Source organism: Notechis scutatus, chromosome 1 (assembly GCF_049901735.1).
Source record: "Notechis scutatus isolate UNSWTSFEM ecotype Mainland chromosome 1, rNotScu1.2, whole genome shotgun sequence".
NCBI lineage: Eukaryota > Metazoa > Chordata > Lepidosauria > Squamata > Elapidae > Notechis > Notechis scutatus.
This window is the reverse complement of record NC_142009.1, coordinates 108,830,393-108,852,989: the sequence shown is the minus strand read 5'-3', so window position 1 is coordinate 108,852,989 and position 22,597 is coordinate 108,830,393. Positions and strand designations below refer to the sequence as shown.

The following is a 22,597-nucleotide window of genomic DNA, read 5'->3' as shown; positions in this document are numbered from 1 at the left end:
TTTTCCAGTGAAATATGTAGTGATCATAAAAGTGGACAAGAGACGCAAACAGCAAGCAAAATTTGCATTGTTAGCTTGTACTCTGTTATAAACATAAAAGTGTGCCTTGTCATTAGTAACTCATTCACACTTTAGACTGATTACTGCAATGTGCTCTGTATTGGGCTGCCTCTATACACTATCCAGGAGCTGTGATAGATACAAAATACAGCCATCTGCCTGAGTGAAAAACCCCTATATGGTAATAACACCAGTGTAGCAGGGATGAGAAAGTTCTGATTAAAGCTTTAAAGTCAGGTCCCCAAGACCTTCTGCTCTAGAATCTACATTGATTCCACAGGCCTCAAGGAAGGATTTTATGAGTTCTTCCCAATGTGAACTACAGGGAAGCATGTTTGGTTTCACTTATGATTCCATCCCTCTGAAACAGACATACCTGGATGGGGCTTGTTCTATTTATATTGGGAAAATTGAGGAAGGCTGAGTTAATTCATAGAATTTTTACAATCCAATCTTAGTTGGTCACTGGGACCAGAGGTTTAGTCTCCCAAGCTTTCAGACTTGTGCTGGAGCCCATCCTCAGGGAATCTCTCTCTACACACCTTCTGGTAGAGAGAAGTTCCCTGAGAATGGGCTCCAGCATGAGTTCAAAAGCTTGGAAGACTAAACTTCTGGTCCCACTGATCAATCCAGATTGGATCCTGCAACATTATCATGGGACACGTATATTTGTCTTCATTCATAAAGATTTTTTAATTGTTCAGGTTGCTACTGGAGATGGCAAGTCAAAGATTGTTTATTACATTATGCATTTGTCATTCTGTTTTAATTGTATTTGTTATGTTTGGGGTGATTTTAAACATACATTTTAAATATATGTTTCAAATTGGAGTGTGGCAGTCTATAAATATAGCATATAAACAAATACAGTCAATCTCCAAAGAAGTATATGTATACAGCTTGAACTACTGTAATGTGCTCTACATTTGGCTACCCTTGAAGAGCGTTTGGAAACTGCAACAGACACAGAGTGCAACAACATTGCACTCTTTGAAGGCTCCTAGAGTGGCCCATGTTACACCACTGATCCAAGAGCTGCAATGGCTAGTGGTTTGCTTTTCAGGTGCAATTCAAGGTATTAGTATTATCTATAAAACTCTGCATTGCATGGGCCCAGGTTACTTGAAGAACCATCTCATCCCTATGGGGCAGGCTTATACCATATGTGCTGGCAGAAGATGCATGCTGCAGATCCCATCAGTCAAGGAACTCTGGCTGGTGGAGTCCAGGAGAAAAGCTTTCTCTGACATGCTGACATTGGCTCCCATACTTTCTGATTTTCCATAACAGCCTGAAAACCTGGCTCTGCCAGTTCGCTTGGGGCCCCAATTGGAGAATTTCACACTGGCCGTAGTTGAGCTAATAGCAGTTCCCTCCCCCTATATATTCTCCTCTCTCCCTATTGTTAGTAATATCTTGTATTTATTTGGGCTTTGAATGTGATTTTATATATTTATGGTACATCTTAATGTTGTAAGCTGACCAGAATTGCCTTGTGGTGAGATGGGTGGCAAACAAATTTAATACATAAATACACATACGCACATATGTATATCATACATACATACAAACATATACAAAACATTAATTAGAAATATGCTCATCTTTCCAACTTCATATTATTTTTAATGTAGCCTACAGGCTTTTGTAAAAAGAACTATAATACACCAACATGTTTCAAAACATTATGCCTCTGGTCATTGTTAATGGTAGTGAATCTGTTTAGAAACAAAGTTAAGGAGTGAGGCAAACTATCCTTTGAAATATGGCAAGGACTCATTTGTGGACCCTAGAGTGCCAAAATCATGGGCAGAATATTTTGCGCAGCCTTTTTAATTTTATTTGGGAAAGAGCAGTTCTGTCTCATTTAACATTTCAGGATTAAGTAGAACAATCTGAATTGCAAGTCTGATCTTGACAAATGTGAACTGTTATCTACTGGCAGGCTTATGTAATTATAAATTTCTTGGTAGAATCTGAATTCTAAGGGACCTATAGGTCATTCCATCCTATATCCTACCCAGTGCAAGAATCCACTAAATCATTTTCAACAAAACTAGCTCCAGTGTGAAGACCTTCAGTGTGGCAGAGTACATTATTGCTCTAGATAAACTGCTCCAATAATTAACATCTCCTTCTGTCAGAAAGTTCCTCCTAATATTCAAGTTGAATCTCTTTTCTATTAATTTTAACTGATTGGCCTTTAAACTACTCTTGAGTTTCAACAGAGAATATGTTCTTTGTCTCTTGTGTATGATAGCCTTTTACTTGTAGAACTTTATCATCTACTGGTATAAAGATATAGATATCATCTATACTTATATAACCATATGCACCTTGCTTCATTCCTTGCCCTCTTTGTTAATTGCAAATCAATTTAATGTTAACATTCATTATTTTAATAGTTTAATGTTTTATCTTATTGCATTTACTTGGTCATAAGCTGCCTAGAGTCCCCTCTTGGTGAGATGGGTGGCATATAAATTTAATAAATAATAAATGAATAAAAAGAATATTATTCTTTTGGAAGTTAAATATGCTTAGTGCCTTAAACATTCTTCATAGGATTTGGCTTCCAGACCCTTTATCATTATGGTTTCTTCTTTGTGATCCAATAGCACCTTTTTCCATGTCCCTTTTAAAATGTATTTAGAATGTTGTTGCATTCTGACTTGGATGGCTTTTGCTAATGCAGCCCAATATTTCATTGGTCTCCTAAGCTGCTGCCTACTTATATTCAGCTAGTGGTTTATTAGAATCCCTAAATCATGTGCAGTGCTGTCAAGAAGATCTTTTCAGTCCTGTATCCATGGACATGATTTTTCTTGCAGGACCTAAAAATGCAGGACCTAAAACTTATCACTATTGAGTCCCATTTTTGACCCAGTGTAAAAGCTTCTACTTAGAATTGTGATGTTGACATTAATCTTGCAAATTTGATCACTATTCCTTCCACTCCTTCCCCTGGATGATTTAGAAAGGTGCTGAAAAGGGTGAAGTCTATCAGGTTCCACTAGATGTTTTAATGCTTTACCTGAAACATGGCAGATACTGAAAGAAAAACAACATTAGAGTAGGATCAAAATCATCTTTTAGGAAAGGAGATCTCCATTAATAATAAGTTCCTTCTTAGTTGCCCTGCAGTTCAGGAAACATAGCTGTGTAGCATCTGGATACCATCAAAATTATATTCCTTTCTGGCAGTAAATCAAGAGTGGGCAATCCTTGGTTCACACATCCTATATGGTATTACCACTATTTTGGTACTGTGTGTGTGGAGGGAGTGGAATCTAGATTGCATTCCGTTGACATAACATGCAGTGTTATGCTATGCAGCAACAAACATGTCCAATACCACTGCAAAATAATTTCTTTTGTAATGCTAGGCATATTTACTCAAACAAAAGTCCGTATGCCTAGTAGTGGCTAAAAGCTATAAGCAGAAATGATTTGCTTTACTCATCCCTGCATGGTAAACGTTTAGACCAGTGTTATTCAACCTTTGCAACCCTAAACAGTGTGGACTTCAATTCCCAGAATTCTCCCGTCAGCCACTCTGGATCAATAGTATCTTCTTCCACTGTTAATCAAATAGAGCAAGAACATTTCTTTAATATGATTCTAAAAAGGAAAAGTCTACTCTGACTGTTGATGCTGGTGGCCAGGAAGCAGTGGCAATGAGGTCAAAGACAGACCTGATTTGCATTCTCCAAAGTAGCCTGTTTCCTCCAATTTCAGGGAGAGACAGTTTTCTGTTTCTCCTGAGGAAGAACATTAAATTATGGTATATAACCATTTCCTACATATGGAAAGAGAAAGAAGCACTATCTCATCTTTCTAAATATTTCCTGCTGGATGAAGGAGCCACTGGAGGCAAAGTACATTTCAGTATATCCTGTGATAGACTCAAACATAGAAAAGGGTAAACCCCATCTTAAGGACATTATTTATATTTTTTTAAAAAATCACATATCCTGCATTCTCTCTCGAAAAGCAGGAGCATGAAAAATGAACCCCCAGTGGGCTTTAGCATAAAATCCTCCTTTTTTCCAAAACAGTCAAAGTTTCCTATCAAATGAGACTTCCCGTGCCAAAAGACACACTTTAGTAATGTTCTGCCATTTCTACCATGCTTTTAAAAACCTTCTTTGGTAATATATGTTCTCCTTCTTCTATCCTGCAGGGTCTCCCTACAGGGACAAGATAACTATAGCCATTCTTCACTTGCAAGAGGAAGGCAAGCTACACATGATGAAGGAGAAATGGTGGAGAGGAAACGGTTGTCCAGAAGAGGAAAACAAAGATGCCAGTGCCCTTGGAGTACAAAACATTGGTGGCATCTTCATTGTTTTGGCAGCAGGATTGGTACTTTCCGTCTTTGTTGCAGTGGGGGAGTTTTTGTACAAATCCAAAAAAAATGCTCAGTTGGAGAAGGTAAATATTGCCCTTTTCACATTTAATTCTGCAATTATGGTCTAGTCAAAATCTCTTGGGCAACCAACCGAAAAGCCATTCTGATGTCTTTCATAGTTTTGCTCACATCATTAAAGTTCTTAGGGAATGAGCGCTGAAGTTTTCATCTTTACAACTTTTAATGTGTCGTCAATATTTTTAATTGTAGCCAGCTTTCAGGACACGTGACTATTTCTCCTCTTATTCAAGCTTGAAAAAAGACACCCTTTTACTCCTGGAAGTTCACTGCAGTTAATTTTATGGATGAAGAAGAAAGTGAAATCTGTTAATTGGAAACAAAATTAACCTTCTACAGATAGAGCTGGGTATTAACTGAAACAACTTTCTATCAGTCCAAAGTCAGAAGTCTAAAAAGCATCTTTCTCTATGCCCTTATTGGAAGGTGTTTACTCTTCAACATATGATGATAGCATCTGGAAAAGCATTAAGTCAATATATTAAGGATTTACTATTGATTATGATTTTATCATCTGTAACTTGGACAGATTCCAGTTTTAAAATGTAAATTTTTGAACTTATTTGATACTGGATCAACAACTGGATGGCTGATTACTTTTTCAAAGAGACAAAAGCATCCATAGAAGTTTTGTTTCAGTACTTATCTGTATATATGTAATACGTAAAATGAGCAAACATGTCTTTTATTTTATGGATTGCTATGAATATACATTTAAAAACAGGGAGAAAATATGTTTTGCACAGCTGAGGAGCTTGTGACCTCCTTAAATGCCTATTTTGGCATTACTATTGTTAAAATGTATAGTAAATCCAAGAAAATCTACATACAAACACACACAAAGTATATATTTCTTTTGCAGATGCTATGCTTAATAGTTCTCATAATTTTAACATTATGGGGGACTTCTGAATTTGCACTTGTAGATTAATCCTACTTGTACCACATTTATTTAGTATGCAATTATACCCAGTTCACTGGTGTAAGTGTGTATAGATCATTATCTAGCTTTTTTCATTAGTAACACATATATTATTTTTTCAAAGTTCTGTTAGAAGAAATATGTATATTAACTTTTTTTTTTAAAAAAATGGATGAGGTCACAAGTTCCTTATCAGTTCTTTGAATATGTAGGTGTTTTACTAAATTTATGATATAAGTGAAAATTTAGTTTTTCGCTAATTATGGGGGATGGATTTATTCTGTCAAGATAGTTTTGAAGTTTTTAGTAATTAAAATGAACTTTTCTTTTAGAAAATGGACTTCAATCATGAATGTATACATCATAATGGCTTTATACTTTTTAAAAACAATATGTCAGAAATGAGTGATTGTTTTGTATTCTTGGTCTGTAATTTTTTTTATAAAAACTATTTATTTATACATAAAGTTCAAACATTTTATTGTGAGTTTTGTAATATAGTTGAAGTTGCATTTAAATTGCTTAGATGCAGCTTTAGTTGATATATGAGAATATGATGTGAACAGCATGATTTATCTTCCTAAGCATATGCATATATATGAAATATGATTTTTACAATGATTTAACATTACAACAGTTCATATATTAAGCAATCTTGAATTGTTCAAACACTTCTGTAATATAGCACTGAACTTTTCTTTCATTTATGGTACACAGTTATCTAGATGTATGTGTCTTCTACATAGAGATATAATAATGGGAGATTATGGCTGTGCATATGGTAGATTCTACCTGAAAACTGAGCCTTGGATATAATCATTTGAACAAAAAGGAACAGAGAACAGAGACTTATGTGCCAAACCCAGTTCAAGCACTTACTGAATGCTGTTCTTCTTTTTCACTGCTGATGATCACATATTCCACATACATATTTAAAGGAAAGTTCTACACAGCTTTAGTTGACCATATATAGAAGCCTCTTTGAGTTAGAAACCCAGATAATGATGATGATGATATAAGATTTACATTCCATCTCAGATAAGCTAGAAATATCCATAATTATTGGGAGGTTGGCATTCTAAACATGTTCAGTTTAGTGCAGGTGGAAACTTACTTGAGTTCGTCATATTGGACATACTGGAATGGAGAAGATGGAAGCACTACAAGCTAGTGCAAGTAGAAATTTCTGCCCCAATGCATTTGAGCTGAATGTCTAACATTGATTATGTCCTTCTGATTTATAAAAACTCACATGATGCATATTATTAAAACAACACAGCACTTTGGATCAGTTCAGGAAATGTGCCACAGTGTACATGTGAATGAAAATGCATTACTTTTTTATAACTCTTGTAAGCTGCTCTGTGTGTGTGTGTGTGTGTGTGTGTGTGTGTGTGTGTGTGCACGCGCGCATTTTAATGGAATTGGGAGTTGCTCTGGGCAGTTGTTTGAATGATTTACAGTCAAATGTAAAGTTTGCATCACCATGTACCATGAATCAGATTTGAAGCACTGCACAGCCTTACTGTATAACGTCTTCATTCTAGAGACGTGTTGCACATTTTCATTTTCTTGTTTGATCATTTGACATTTGTCTTTGTTTAATTTAAAGGCTATTTCTTTGCATATAACCTAAACATGACAATGTATTGAGCTGAGTACAATGTACATTGTAAACATGACAATGTATTGATTCTGAGGCTCAGTGATGACTATTTTAAAAATGAATAGCCATTGCTTATTTTATTGATGAGGTTGCAAGGCCATGCCAGTCTGTAGCAACATAATCAGTCAAAAATCTTGTGGCACTTTAAGGGCTATCAAGGATTGTTTGGCCCACAGTTTCATTAAATGTACAAATCAGACTATCTAATCAACTTCTTGCCGCTTTGAATTCTATGACAAAAACAGACCTATTTGAATAAATTCTCAGTTTTTATGTTAATGATTTCCTTACATTCACATGAAAAGAATTCCAGAAGTTAATAATCAGATTGATCATATCAGCTCTTTTTCTTTAAATAATTGAACTGGCTAGATTAAGCTGTTAGCTGCTGATCATTAAGCCATTAGCAGCTGATCAAGTGAATGCAACCATTGCTAGGAAGTAGGTGCTTGTAAAGTTTCTCCTTGATAACATATATCAATTGGTTTGGGTTTGAGCCTGATATGGTCAGAAATATTTCTCATTTGATGACTTTGTCACTGCAGAAGGTTATGGATGTAATTCACTTTTTGATGCTAAATCACAATTCCCGATGTCAAATGGATTTATGCTGCTGTCTCTCACCTTTTCTTAGATCATCAGCAGAGGTCTTGAGGAATAGCAGAGTGCATTGCTTTTCTCTTCTCCCACAGAGAGAGAATACATTCTCCCACAGAATACAAGTGAATGTGTGTGTCTCTCTGTGTGTCTGTGTGTCTGTGTGTATGCATCTATATATACAGTACATCTATATATACATGCATACAAAAATATGAAGATGCTTAATGGCTTTTACTTTTGTTTTGGATTTTTTATGTGTTCAAATGCTTTTTGATTTCTGGAAACTGTCTGAACTAATCTCTGAAATTTTCTTGGCAAGGCTTTTCAGAAGTGGTTTGCCCTTGTGTCTTCCCTAGGAATGAGAGAGTTACTGGCCCAAAGTCACCTAAGTGGTTTAGTGCCCAAGATGGGACTAGAAGTCATGAACTCCTGGCTTAACCACTACAGCAAACTGACTCTCCTGTAAATTTATTAGCTTTATCTTAACTTATGTTCTCTTAGACAATTACATTCTATAACTTAGGCAATTACATTGTCTAAGTTATAACTAGCATAATTTTTATTAAGTTACAGGTAGCTTAATCCTGATGCATACTTCCTTATATAACCTTCAAATATTATATTTATTAAGGTTTAAAGAACAGACTATTCCTTATTAACATAAAAAATAGATATCAGCTAAGGCAATGCTGCTTTGAAGTTTTAGTATAAGAAATGAGTAAAAAAATACAGCCATGGAACTTATCAAACATCAAAGGAAAATGTCTAAGTTGGTCTTTTTTATTTTTTAACCTTTAGTTGGAATACTACATTGGATTCTGTTGGCTTGCATTGGAGCCAAGGAGCACACTTGAAAACTACTTCAAATTCAAGTCAATATTTTAAAATATTTGTATCCTTATTTTCATTTTTAAATATACCATTCCATTGTTGCTTTATTGTTTATAATGTTATGTTATCTATTTGGGAAGCATGTATATTAACTGCACACTTGTTTTCTGAGAAAAGTGCAGAACAATTTTCATTTTTAATTGCTTCTATTAGCAAATGACTCAGTCCGTGCCTATAACTTTATCCTGGCATTTAGCAGACATTTACTGAGCATATTCAGAAACTAAAGTTGCATTAAACAATTACCCATCTGTTTACAGCCAATGTAGTTGATTTGCTATGGTGTAAGCTATTCTACTCATGTATATGAAACAAATGCTTTACTTATATCACAGATAGTGCTATATACTTTGTTAAAGCAGTAGCCACAATGGCAAATAGCTCCTTGACAGTCAAATTAACTCACAGAAATAATGTTAGGAAAATATTAGTGCAATATAAATTGTTATAAAGTACTCTTAAATTCCACAAAGGAAAACCAGGCTGAAACTATAATATAATATTAATGTGAAATACAAAAGCAGAGCACTTCAACCTTGTATACTTTACCAGCCTTGAAAAAATAAAACTTTTTAAAACTTTTTTTTCACAGTAATGCATTTGCATTTGAAAAGTCTGAAAGAAAATACATCTTCTACTTTAGTGACAATTTTACAAGTTGGGCATTTGTGTGTGTGTGTGTGTGTGTGTGAATTCAGATTCATCCCAAGACCTTTTTCTATCTTTGAATGATCATTATATCAGTTGATGATGTAGTCATGATTTATTTGTCTATGCCTTATCATTGCAAACGATCAGATCCTGAGTCTGATCCAGAGAAGATGTGTGGAGGCATAGCTATGGTTACCAATCTGGGCCATGAAATCAAGATTACTATTATTATAAAGTTATTTTATCATTTATTTATTAAACAAATTATATAGCCACCCAACCCATGCATAGGTAATTTCAGGTAACTCACAATTTTTTTAAAAAAAAAAATCTATCATATAATAAAACCTCACCCTACCCCACAAGGCAGCAACAACACAGTCACTTGATTGGTTTTGTTTCCACTTGTGGTCCCCAGGTCCTCCGACAAAACCACCTCTTTAGGACCTTTCAGAAAAGAAGCAAGTTGGGAACCAACCCTAAGTCAGGGGGAATGGTGTTTCATAAAAAAGGGGCCATTATTAGGAAGGCCGTTTTTCATGCTCCTACTGAATGACAACTCCTAACTTATGGGACCTGATGGACTTGACAGGTGTAATAGGGAAGAAGCACCAAGCCTTTTCCCATTTCTCTTTGTGGGTTGCCACATTTTTGCAGCCCAAAGTCTGATAGGTCTAATAGAGCACACTCCATTATGAGTTGCTACTTTCTGCCCTTCGGGATCTGTTATTATTATCAGTGTTCTGACCCAGGTTCCCAAACATGACAAACCCTCTAACATGAACTCAAAAGTTTCCTTTATTAGGAATGCCTGTAGCCCTGGCAAAAAGTTTATCTTGCAGGCTAACAAGTCTGTCCGTCTGGAAGATGAATAGTTGTCTGCCACACCTATTAATCTGTGCCCCCTGCCTTTTATCCCCAGAGCTAGGGTGGGGCCTCATTATAGTGGTAGCTCTTCCTTCCCTAGGATTGGCCCATGGGTTTCCACTGCTGTCCACTTTTCTGACTTCTGCGCAGCTGAGCATCAGGCACTGAACCCAGCTGTTCCTCTTCTTCTTCATCAACCACCTCCAGACCTGGGAGCTGTTGACTCTGAGGGCTGACAGATGGCCCAGACTCTGCCTCTGCCTCTCTCTCTCTGCCGGCTCCATTCCCTTTTCCACCTTGGAGCTCCCAGATTGCTCTAACTTCCACACCTCCTTTTTCTCTGATTTGGCTGTTGGAGGGGTTGACAGCCGACAGGCCACAACTATCAGGTTTACAATGTTTGATAGTGAACCATGTAGCTATGTGGTGAATTTATTTTAGGCTTAAACTTTAGTCCCATTAACATACAGCCGGAACTAGTCTTGGGTAAAAAACAGACTGTACTATTTTAGTATGTATTCAATTTGAGGATACATATTGGAGAGGCCAGTCAGCTCAGAAACTGCACTTGCATCTCATTTATTTTCTTCTAGTAGAGAAACAGTTTGTGCACAAAACCCAATGAGTTTATTCTTTGGGAGCATTTGTGAATTTATTTTTTTAAAAGTACATTCCTTATGTACAAAGCCATAACTTTTTACAGGTAGTTATATATGCCTACATCTTCTATATGAAAATAGCAAGTCTAAATAACTCTTTGTACTTTTTTTTCCTGAATTAACTCTTAATTTTTTTTAAAAAAAAATATTGGTTATATGAGTACAATATTTCTTAAGATGCCAATAGACCAGAGTTCTAATAGTAGTATTTGGGGCCAGTGCAACATTTTTAAATATTTAAATAATTGATAAAGCAACCCAATCCAATGGAGGACTCCTGCATCACTCTTTCTAAGAACTATTTTTTTAAAAAAAAATACTACACCAGCTGATTTAAATCTTTTTCCCTGTTGGAAAAACCAGCTTACTGCACTGTGAAAGTCAATCTGTTTATCATAGCATCACAGATAAAATTAATGTATAAGGCAGCTCCAGGCTAGGATACTGACTAGTACTTATAACTGTTTTATGCCCTTTGTTCCTTGATACAGTGTTGTTTGTTATCAAGGATCAGAGAAGGATCTGCAGGGAAGACACAGAAGAATGAAAGTCATATTATATGTTATAGGCAGGCCCAGTAATCTTTGTCTTCCTCTTTCTATGTGCTACATAAAACACTCCTGCTTCTAACATTGTTCTAAAAGCCAGAATATAGAAATTCTGCATTTAAAGAAACAATAAGACATATTTCAGAAAACATTCCCTTAATTGACATGGAAAAAGACCATCAAGAATTGATTCATAGTTTTTGTCCAAGCTGGGTATTTCAGTTTAGCAATTTACAATCACAATGTTTTTTTCCTAATACATGAAGTAAACTAGTAATTTTTTACAAACAGTGTAGGAGTTCATGACTGTAGTTAATCTCTCTGTTCTTTATATAATATAATCTTTCTGTCCTTTCACATCCATTGTACAAATAAATTCATAAATTCAAAATCATGTTGAGTTAATTGAACATAAAAGAAGATGTTAGTGCATTGTTAAGTCTTGTGCATAAGTTATCTTTTCCAAGAACCTTTTTTTTTTTACTAATTTCAAAATATTACAAGTAACTATCTTCAGCTATAGTCTCCAATATATTCCAGAGTTTCATATGTTTCTTTCAATTTACTCTCTAATAATTGTCATTGCAATAGAGTTGGCATTGCAATGGAGTCAGGTGCATGATAGCAAACAATTAGCAGTTCAGATCAAAGTATCCAGTAGTTTAAAATGTACAAAAATAACTCTTAAGTTTCTGGTTCAATTGAGAGTGGTTCAGTTCCACAGAATTTGGACCATCGAGTGACTTGAAATCTTTTCCATATATGTATGCTTTTAAATAGCAAGTCATCTATTTTATCATGATTCCAGCATTACCAAAGTTAGCAGAAAGTTACCAGCTTCCAGTGCAAGTATCTTGCTGTGTTTTAAGAATGATCCTATAATAGTCCTTATGGAATGGGAACAACCGCTTGCAAGAAAGTACAGTGTCTTATATTCCAAAATCCTAAAAAATCTGAAGAACTCCTAGAATTACTGTCTTACTGCACTCCTTCTGCCCACTTCCTTAAACAAAACTTTACTGCAGAACCTCCAGCAAAATAGGATGAGGTTCATAACAATCACACCATCTTTTATTTGTCCAGTCTCTGTACAACTATTGACCTTCATGTATGGCCCTAAGAAGTATTAGTGTCTTCACTAGTTTGCTTTGACAAGTAGGGAAAGAAAAAAGTGGGCTGTGTATCTTCTACTTCTTGATACACCACAGCCCAAACTGTTTCATTATCTTCCCCCAGTGGCCTCATATACATATTGAAAGGAAGGATGACAGAATGAAACCTTGTGGAATTCCGCATGAAAGAGAGCCCACGAGGCAGCTCAGCAATTGCCCAATATCATCCTCTGAGATCTCTCTGAGAGGGAAGAATGGAACCACACAAGTGCAATCCCATCAACCCCAACCTAGATCCACAGGTGAGTCAGCAAAACTCAAAGGTCATCACTTCAGTTGATCGTTAGTAATTACTCATCACTGGCAAGCCTTTATTCATTAGTTAGTAGCAACCTAATGTTGGCATTAGATGAGACTTCACCTATCCCCAGAGCATTCTTGCCATGATGGTCCTCAACATAATATATTCTTGGTGAAAGAAAGGTGAAAATTAGAAATCAGCAAACCTGAAAGCTCACATTAAGAGATATCTAGATCTTATTTTACTATCTTCCAATTAAAAGTATTTAATATTCTATTTTCTTCAGGAGAACATTGTGGCTAATTCTAACAGGAGGATCCTTCTATTGCTGCATAAATCAGTAACAGACTGGTAGAATAATTCAAGTTTATAAATAGGAAAGCCAATAGAAACTACTTTGGGAAAAAAAATCCATTTCAGTCTTCTTAGAAAGAATCTCTGCAGTTTCAAATACTGCCAGTCATCCACAGCCTTAAAATCTTGTGTTACTTGAAGAAGACTCTTTTTTTTATTTTATTCTCGGCAAAGTCTGGATCTTGAGTTTAATTAATCTCTTGGGTTATTTGATAAACAAGTGAAGGCAAAGTTTTCAATGTCTTTTCACAAGTGATTTTTGCCATTGATCCCCGAACTGAATAGTTAATTATAATAGTATTAAAATAGAAAAGGATGCCTCTATCTGTTTTTAAAATTATGTGAATTAGGTGAAGTTATCTAGGTTTTCTTGTTTTGCTTCTCAGATTTACTATTTTAATAATTTTGAAATAAACCAATCCTTAAACATTGCCATAAACAATGATCACAAGCATCAAATCATCTAAAAAAAATCAGTGGTCATGAAGACAACATATATCATCTGATACCCATCTAAAATATAGATAGATAGATAGATAGATAGATAGATAGATGATAGATAGATAGATAGATAGATAGATAGATAGATAGATAGATAGGTATAGGTATAGGTATAGGTATAGGTATAGGTATAGGTATAGGTATAGGTATAGGTATAGGTATAGATGATATAAATATAGATATAGATATATCCACCTACTTTGGGGAGCTTGCATTTCTTGGCTTTAATAATCTGGACTGTCAACTCCCAACATCCTCATTATTTGGTATTCTTGGAGAAATGGTGATCAGAATTTTATTAGGAAAAAAAGGCTAAGGGAAATCTGGCAACTCTCAAAGCAAACAAACATGAAAAGCACTTTGATGCAGATGCCCTAATAGATGGTTGAACACTGACTCTCATATCGGGTACAAATGACAAAGTTTTTTTTAACAAGATTTCAAATACCATCTGTTGTGCAAAGCTGGAAGTAATAAATTTCTGAGTAAAGCTTGTAGATTCATACTAAATTTTGACTTTTTACTGCACTTTCATATTGTAAAATGAATACTGCAGGTAATTTATTCAACACATAGATATCTTTCCCTAGTTTGAGCAAGAAAACATTTAATAAAGAGAAAATATTTATTGATTTATTTATTAAATTTATATGCTGCCCATCCACTTAGAGACGACTCTAGGCAACTTACAAACAAATAGAATCAACAGAGCTGGAAGGAACCAGAGTTGCAGATCTTCTAGTCCAATCCTCTGCTCAGGCAGGAAATCCTATACCATTTCAGACAAATGGTTGTCCATTCTCTTCTTAAAAACTTCCAGTATTAGAGCATCCACAACTTCTGGATGCTATTCATTCCACTTTTGATTAATTGTTCTCACTATCACGCCATTTCTCCTTAATTCTTGGTTGCTTCTCTCCTTGATTGGTTCCCATGTATTGCTTCTTGTCCTGCCTTCATGTGCCTGCCTTTGGAGAATAGGATGACCCACCCCCTTCCTTGTGGCAGCCCCTTAGGTATTGGAGCACCACTTATCATGTCACTCCAGTCTTTCTTTTCATTAAGCTAGAGTAAGTGAAACAATTAAATATTAACATTAAAATTGACTTAAAACTAACAGAGATGGCAAGGAAGGGAGAAAGATACACATGGGGTGAAGTCCTATCTCAGTCCTTTAACCACTTTCAGATCAAACAAGATGTTCTAGAGGGTAGGAACCACAGCAGAAAATGTACTCCTCCTGCCAGCCAAAATTCCTTGATCGACAGGATTCATAACATGCCCCCTCTGTTGCACAGGGGAAGAGATGGACCAATGCCATTGGGGTGAGATAGTTCCTCGGGTAACCTGAATCCATGCCATAAAGGGTTTTAAAGATAATTACCAATATGAAATATTGAATTGAAAGTATTAGAAGCAAAGTGGCAACCAGTGCAGCTTGTACAATGGTGCTATAACATGGCTTACCCTAGGGGCCCAAGAAATGTCAATATGGCTGCATTCTGTGCCAGCAGTAGCTTCCAAAGACACTTCAGCTTTTGAATTTTTTTTTAATCCTTCTTTTGGGAGGTTGGGTGGTTGGGTGGGTAGAATTTAACGAAGCAAAAAGGAGGTACAAAATATATTCATGAATATCATTCAGAACCTCTGGATAGAGCTCTCTTTAGATAGAGATTTTTCATTTGTTCTTTCTTTGGATTGAATTAAATAATTTCCTAAAACCTGATCTCCTATGACACCATGTATGTAGATCCAAATAGGGACAGAGCATCAGGAATTAATCTGAAAAACAATACTGAGAGAATAGTTTCAGTTGTGTTCCCAGTCTAATATATCTTCCCAAGCTGTTATTGTCCTCTTGAAGAATGACTGTCTATCTGTCTATCCATTCATATTGTTTGTCAGTCTCTCTGTCATATAATCTATCCATACGAGAGGAAAATGGGAAAGGGAAAAAGCGAAGAGCTTCTATATCTATAGCACATTCTTAACTTGAGTCACTCCTGGCTACTTTGGACTAAAAAAACAAGTGGGAAAACTGATCACAAAACATTGTAATTCTGTAAGTCCTTTTGCTCTGAAGAGTGGCAAATTCTTCATTTTATGCATGGGGGTTCCTTGATAGATCACACCATTCTTCAGGGATAGCTTATCAAGATATATATTCACAGTATACAAAAGAAAGTCTGAAGATAAATAAAAAAGACTCTAATCTGACATCTGGAAAAGTTTGAGCAAAACTTTGCAGCTGGGAAAAAAAGTTTATACAATCTATACATAACTCTCCAACTCATAATATATACTAAACTTGTCTTCAGATACCTGTGCTAAATATTGCTACTTCCTTGAATACAATAGTGATCAGAAGTAGTGGTCCCAATGTAAAATGGTCTCTCCCTCTCTCCCCCTCCCTCCCTCACCCACCCTCTCCCCTCACATGCATGTATGGGGAGAGCGAGAGAGAGCACAACAACCCCATAGTTGTTTGTGTTGGGTTACAATTGGCTCATTGTGATTTGGGATTTGATGGTCAGAGGAAGCTGTTCTGTATCTTAAATTAATCAGGCACTAATGAATTTTGGTTTGGGGAAACCAGTGCAAAGTGTAGAGGACTATATAATAAAATATTAGAAATACCTGCAGGGGGAAAATGCATATCTTGTGATTGTAGAACTCCTTGGATTTGATTTGAAATGGTACTTTTAGTTGTAAGCCCATATCTGTGCATGTGTAGGTATAAGTACAAAGACTACTGTTCCAACAATAAAGAATGTATGAAGCTATATTTTCAAATGTTGGCTTTTTCTCCTCTTGGGTTTACTAAAATTCAGCCAAAATGATCAAATCACCAGAAGTAACAAATCTATTATGAGTGCTATACACTTGGTTATGTTGAAACAAGATAGAAACCCTGGAACCTGGTAAAAAGGAAGCCACATTAACAGGTTTTCTTTTTCAGATGACCTACTGTTAACCATACAAAACCAGAGTTTGGTTTATGATAACCTTGATAGTAGATATAGTCTGTAGCCTCAATTATGCATCTCCCTGTGGTTTTTAAAATGATTTGTCTTATTAAACTTGATGATTTGTCTTATTAAACTTGATATTCTTGAACTTTACAATGTACTTCAAGTGGGAGCATCAAAGGATGCACTGAAAGGATGAGAAAGCTTTTTGGAGCTTTTTTTTTTTTTTTGCAAAAGCTCTTTTGTTTGCAAACTCTTCTTTGCAGAAAAAACATCTGGAATTCCTACACCATTGTATACTTCCATTCCTGACAGGATTAAGCAGAAGAAGTCGTGGTTTTATTTCTTTTGATTTGCAATAATTTAGGCATGAATTTTTTTCTGATTATATTCCAAAAAGTGTTTTAAGTAATGCTCTGAAACTATTTGGTTTCCAGCTTCCTTGTCATTTTCTTGTTGGGAATGATGATAAGGTCCCTGATATCTATGGAGATTCTCGGTCATACAGTTCATGGTTGTCTCAAAGGTGCTTTTTCAAAAGGCAACTAGACTATGTTTTTTTTTTCCCTTGAGGAGGAGGATATTTCACTTCTCATCCAAGAAGTGATGAAGCTTCATGGATGACAAGCAAAACATCTTCTTCAAGGAAAAAAAAAAACATTACAGTTGCCCTGTTGATTTTAGATGTAATGAAGGGTCCTTGGTGTTCTTTGAAACATCTGCAAGAAAACAATCAAGCTCAGAGAGCATCAAGGACCCCTTTCACTTCTGAATTTCAAATATTCTCCTTTATTGATCTAGATGTAATTCATGCATGAGTGAGTGATTGATGAATTCCAGGGAAAAATATCAAAACTAAATATTTTAAAACAGATGGATGCAATATAAAAACTTGTTCCATTTTGTCATTATTTTAACTATTCTTGGGTGTAGCTTTCAACTTTTTGGTCTCTTTTGCTGATTATTCAGCATTTATAAATTTAACTTAGCACCATTTAATACGAAAGCAATATTTAAACTAGACATTTATTCAGAATAAATATGCATTATTTTGAAGATTCAGAATGTCATGATCTGAAGACCTTCGCTAGCAGTAATTAATGAAAAGAGGTGTTTGAATGCATATTTATCCTGAGAATACTGTGAACATGTATGTTCAGTAGCTGATGACTTTTGGAATATCCATTGACAGTTTCCATTTGTACAACAGTAATCACTGATGCAGGAGGTTTCAGCTGGATGCAAAAAAGGATCTTTTCATTTCAGCTGCATCACTTTCCATGTGTGCAATTATCAGCTGTGACTCATCCAATCACCGCCTCATTAAACCACCAAGTAATATACATGGGATCAACTCTTTATATGTAATGTACATTATTAGAACCTACTTAGAAAATAAAATGTTTTCAGAAAGCCGAAACAGCTTGATGGCAGTTTAACCACATGAGATGCATATTTAAAATATAACAATGTTGTTAGGAGATTTTGGCTGAAGCACAACATATATTTAAAGGTTGGGAAGACTGAGCAATCAGAAGATTTATAATTTCAGGTGAGAAATGATTCAAAATTTGAAATGTTGCCCGTATTAGCCATGGACTTAGGAGCAGAATTTTTATCAATCATTTCACATACTAGGTTGGGCTGAGCTTCAGTTAGAAATTGAAAATAAATGACTTGATTAATATCAAATGATTAATTAATATATGTGCTACTATAATAACAGCAATAATAATATTATGATTTTCTATTTTCTTCTTTTCATTTTTTTTCTCCACACATCTCCTATAGAGGTCCTTTTGTAGTGCCATGGTAGAGGAGCTGAGAATGTCCTTGAAATGTCAGCGTCGGTTAAAACATAAACCACAAGCTCCAGTAATTGTGAAGACAGAAGAGGTTATCAACATGCACACATTTAATGACAGAAGGTTGCCAGGAAAAGAAACTATGGCATAGAGCTGGGAGACCACCCAACCCCAAGCACAAACTCTTGTTTTTTTTCCCCTTTCCTTTCTTTTCCTTTTCCCTGCCCCCAAACCAACATTTGCGAGAATGTTTCCTGTGGAAATATGCAACCTGTGCAAAATAAAATGAGTTACCTCATGCCGCTGTGTCTATGAACTAGAGACTCTGAGATCTAAGCAGTTGCAAAGGCCAGACTCGAATCACAAGCATCACAGAGCAACCGTATTTGTTCAGGGGAGGGAGGGTCGGGTGTTGGCATTCCACTGTTTGTCATGGGGTCCACCTTTCTGTAACAAGCAAAAGTTCTATGGGAATTTTCTGGAATCACAGTGAGAAATGGCAGGTATCTTTCTGAAGTGCATCATTTGCCAGGGACTGGAGAAGCAACCAAACAGCTTCAAGAAAGTAACTACTGTACCAGAGGAGTTTCTGAAAAATAATAGCTCAAAACTCTATTTACAGGGGGAAAAAACTGTTCTGTACTCTTGAGCATAGAAGACCTTGTAATTGCTGATCAAAATCAATATGGGCCTGCCAGCTGATGGGAGCTTATTCAGAGGGAAAGTCATGAAAAAAGGAAACCATAAATAGAAGAATGAAAACAGAAGTGTTACTTGCAATTTTTGTTTCCCTCACTGTGTCATTCAACTGAATAAAAGATAAAAACGTATGCCAATAGAAAATCACATAATTCATCTGTGTTGGAGCTTGGAGAGAACCCAAAGGAGGTGGGCCATATTTTAAATGAGAAAATAAAAAGTTTTCCCTCAGTTTCTTTTCTTAAAGATGATGTTCCTTATGATGCCTAACTATAAGCAATTCTGTCATTGTTTAACTGTGAAGCAAAGTACACATTTGATATAGCAAAATAGTGTAATTTGTAGCCCTGAAGGGGTCTGGAAAACTCTTGTTCCTGTTCAAAATGAACTCAAGGGAGCCTGTGGCATTCTCACAAGTAGCTGAAATATAGACGGGCCACCTAACCAGCAGGGAAAGTGGAGAACTTAAAAACTGGACTGCATTTCTCAACACAATCAGTGGTGTTTAAATGAGCAACATTCTTGAGCCTTTTTTTCCCTCATCCAAAAACAAGAGGGAAAAGAATGTTCAGATTTATTTGTGGAAATGCAAGATTTCTATGAAAATAGTTTTTTGTATGGAAATTTTTTGTAATACTTTTTAAATCAACCATCTCAAGAGCCTGCGTTTCAATCACGGTCAGGGGTGTGGTGCAGAGTGGCTGGTAGTGCGTGTGCACCACCAACGTTTGGTGAAAACTATTTTTATCATGGAAAAAAAAGGGGGGGGGAATCTTAGAAGAGAAATATTTTCAAGTTAGATAATATAATATCTAGGTGCACTACCAATACTGCTTATAATACCACACCCTTGGTTTTCACAAGCCTGATATTATGCTGTAATGAACTGATGTGTGTAAATTATGAAAGACACGGACCTCTTGACCACATTGTGATAACAGTTGAAATACACACAGTTTGCTGTTTGAATCCAATGCACAAACATTAAAAAAAACAATGATCACGACACATACATAACGAAAATTGTCCGTTTTCAGTTGTTTTCTGGGAAGGGTGGGTTGGAAATTTCAATGTGATTTGAACAAGATGCGTGTAGGACTGTTAGAACTTACAATATTAAGATCTAATTCTGCACTCATCACCCTCCTGAATTTGCAAGAACATCAGCACCTGAAATGTATTTCAAGACTAGGCCCACTCTATCTCACTGGCTACTATTCCTTTCAGTTAGTTGTTAAATGCTGGGCATTGTCTAAAGAGAATCCCTTCTGTACAAGATCTCTGGGAATGGATAACAGTTGCAGAATATGTTCATGTGCAACTTTTATTATTTTCAGCAAAATCTATACAGAAGAACCATCTGCTGATTGCTTCTTCCTGCCTTCTGAAGCTCTGGGTAAGGAGCCCCTGTGTGAATAATATATAAAACAACTAGTGTTTCAAATACCTTTCTGGTGCTCAAAACAGATGTGATGCCATCTTAATAATTTTAACATAGTCTTACTGTAAATTTGTATCCTGAAAATGTATAATGAAGGGACACTTGACTATAGTCACAGTTTATAAATATAGCTTTTTATGCCAAACAAATCACTTATTTCTTTTCTTCTTTTATTTTTAATAAACAGAATCCAAACATTATTTTGTACAAACAACGAGTCATCTGTAGATAATGAACATATTATTTGTATATTCAAGGCAGAAAAGTTCATTAAAAAAAAAACCTGCACTGTTTTTTTTAAAGTTCTTCATAAAGTGTTGCATGTGTCTATAGACAAACCAACTCTTGCAATACATGAGAACAATTTATCCTGGTTGTTGCTGCTCAGAGCACATGGAGAGGTCTATACTCCAATATTCCCTGGTTCCTCTTTATTCCCTCTGAAAACAAAGCAAGGTGTGACTCATTGTGAGATGACTCAAATGGTGAGACCCATTTGCACTGGGATTTGGCTGTGGGCTGTGGCTGTAACTCACAGATGCCTCAAGCAGTTAGAGTTCCTCTTTGTTTCAGCAAAAGACTGATATTCTTAGTGTCCCAAAGTGCCACAAGAGCATAGGAGATCACTTGTCAATATCATATGGAGAATAGTAACTACACTTTCACATACATACGGAAATCCCTGATTTCTTCCAGTTTCCCCACAAAAAAATCATCTTGCATAATAGAGCTTGTTTATAATTGCAATATATTTCATGTATGCAACTGCTTTGCTAAAGTGAAGTTCAGTATGGGTAAATTACATTGTGCAAAAGTTGTACTACTGATTTGGAACACTCGGGAAACAAAAGCTTGTTATGAATTGGAACCTATGTGCCTTGTTCTGCACGTTTTCTTTCATAAAAAGAAAGACTTTATAATGAAATTCAGGAAAATTATTCCCATCCTTGACTCTTTTTACACCCTACTCAATTTGGTTTTGATTTTGTTTTATGATATTGCAATACAATGTATTTCAAGCTGAAGTATTATGAATTAGATCTTGCCATCAACATCATAGCACAGATCAAGGACTGTTTAAGTATAAGAACAAGTGGACCTGAGCTATTATTAAGTTCACATAAAACAATTGGCACTGTGTGTGAATTATTCACCAATAAACAATTTGCAATTAGTACCCCCATTCAGAAACAACCAGAGTGCTGTTGTAGTTAAGGTACTGAACTAAGGTTCTAAGACTCTCTTGGCATGGAAATCAACTAGTGTTCTTGCACCAGTCCTACTCATCATAATCCAGCTTTGCCACATACTGGGTGGGGGGAGGGGGGAATCCTCATTGTATCATGTATTAATAAGCATTGCTTTAGGGATTAAGTAAACACAATGCAAAAAAGCAGATTATTCAACTAAACAAGGAAAATGCTGAGAATGAGAGCAATCCCTTTGCCTATTAGGAAGATCATAGGGCATCTGCAGATCAACCAATTGTAAAAGTCTAAGTTTTAAAGTGTAAGATACAGGTTTGATTATGTTCTATTGCTTGTGTTTGCATTACATTAAATTCTAATATGACATGGTCACTCTCACCCAAACTTCTGGCAACTACAAACCCCCCTCTATCACTTCTTTTCTATTTGTAAGATTTGGCACCAGTATAGTTATTCTTCTAGTTCCCTCCTCTACCTTTTGGAGAGTGATTAACTGTTCCTTGGCTGTGTTGCTATATTATTTTGGGAATCCCACTGTATAATATGAGGACAATGGGGCAGGAGCAAAGAGTATGAACTTGCAAAGATGAAGTCAGGAAAGCTAAGGCTCAAAATGAAGTCAAGGAAATAATCTATCCACTAATAGAAGAAGATGTCAAGGAAATAATGGGCAGTAGAGAGAAAGCACAGCTGCTGAATTTATTCTTTGTATCTACTTTCACGCAAAAAGAAAATATAGCCCAATCTACCAAAAACATAACCATAAAAGTCAGACCAGGAATACAAATAAGCAAGAAAATGGTAAGAGAACACCTGTCTACTCTAAATGTATTTAAATTACCAGGACCTGATAGATTACATACCAGAGTTCTGAAGGAACTGGCAGACCTGATCTTGGAACCCTTGGATCATAT

At 35.8% G+C, this 22,597-nt stretch overlaps 1 protein-coding gene across 1 annotated transcript in view; it reads left to right on the top strand.

Annotated features, from left to right (window-relative positions):
- GRIK2 (glutamate ionotropic receptor kainate type subunit 2) overlaps window positions 1-21,975 on the top strand; it is a 506,307-nt gene extending 484,332 nt beyond the window's left edge. Inside the window, exons 15-16 of the mRNA XM_026666609.2 lie at window positions 4,244-4,494; window positions 18,322-21,975. Coding sequence (XP_026522394.1) covers window positions 4,244-4,494; window positions 18,322-18,486 — 416 coding nt within the window. The 3' untranslated portion in view covers window positions 18,487-21,975. The remainder of the gene's footprint in view (window positions 1-4,243; window positions 4,495-18,321) is intronic.
- The last annotated feature ends 622 nt before the right edge of the window (window positions 21,976-22,597 follow it).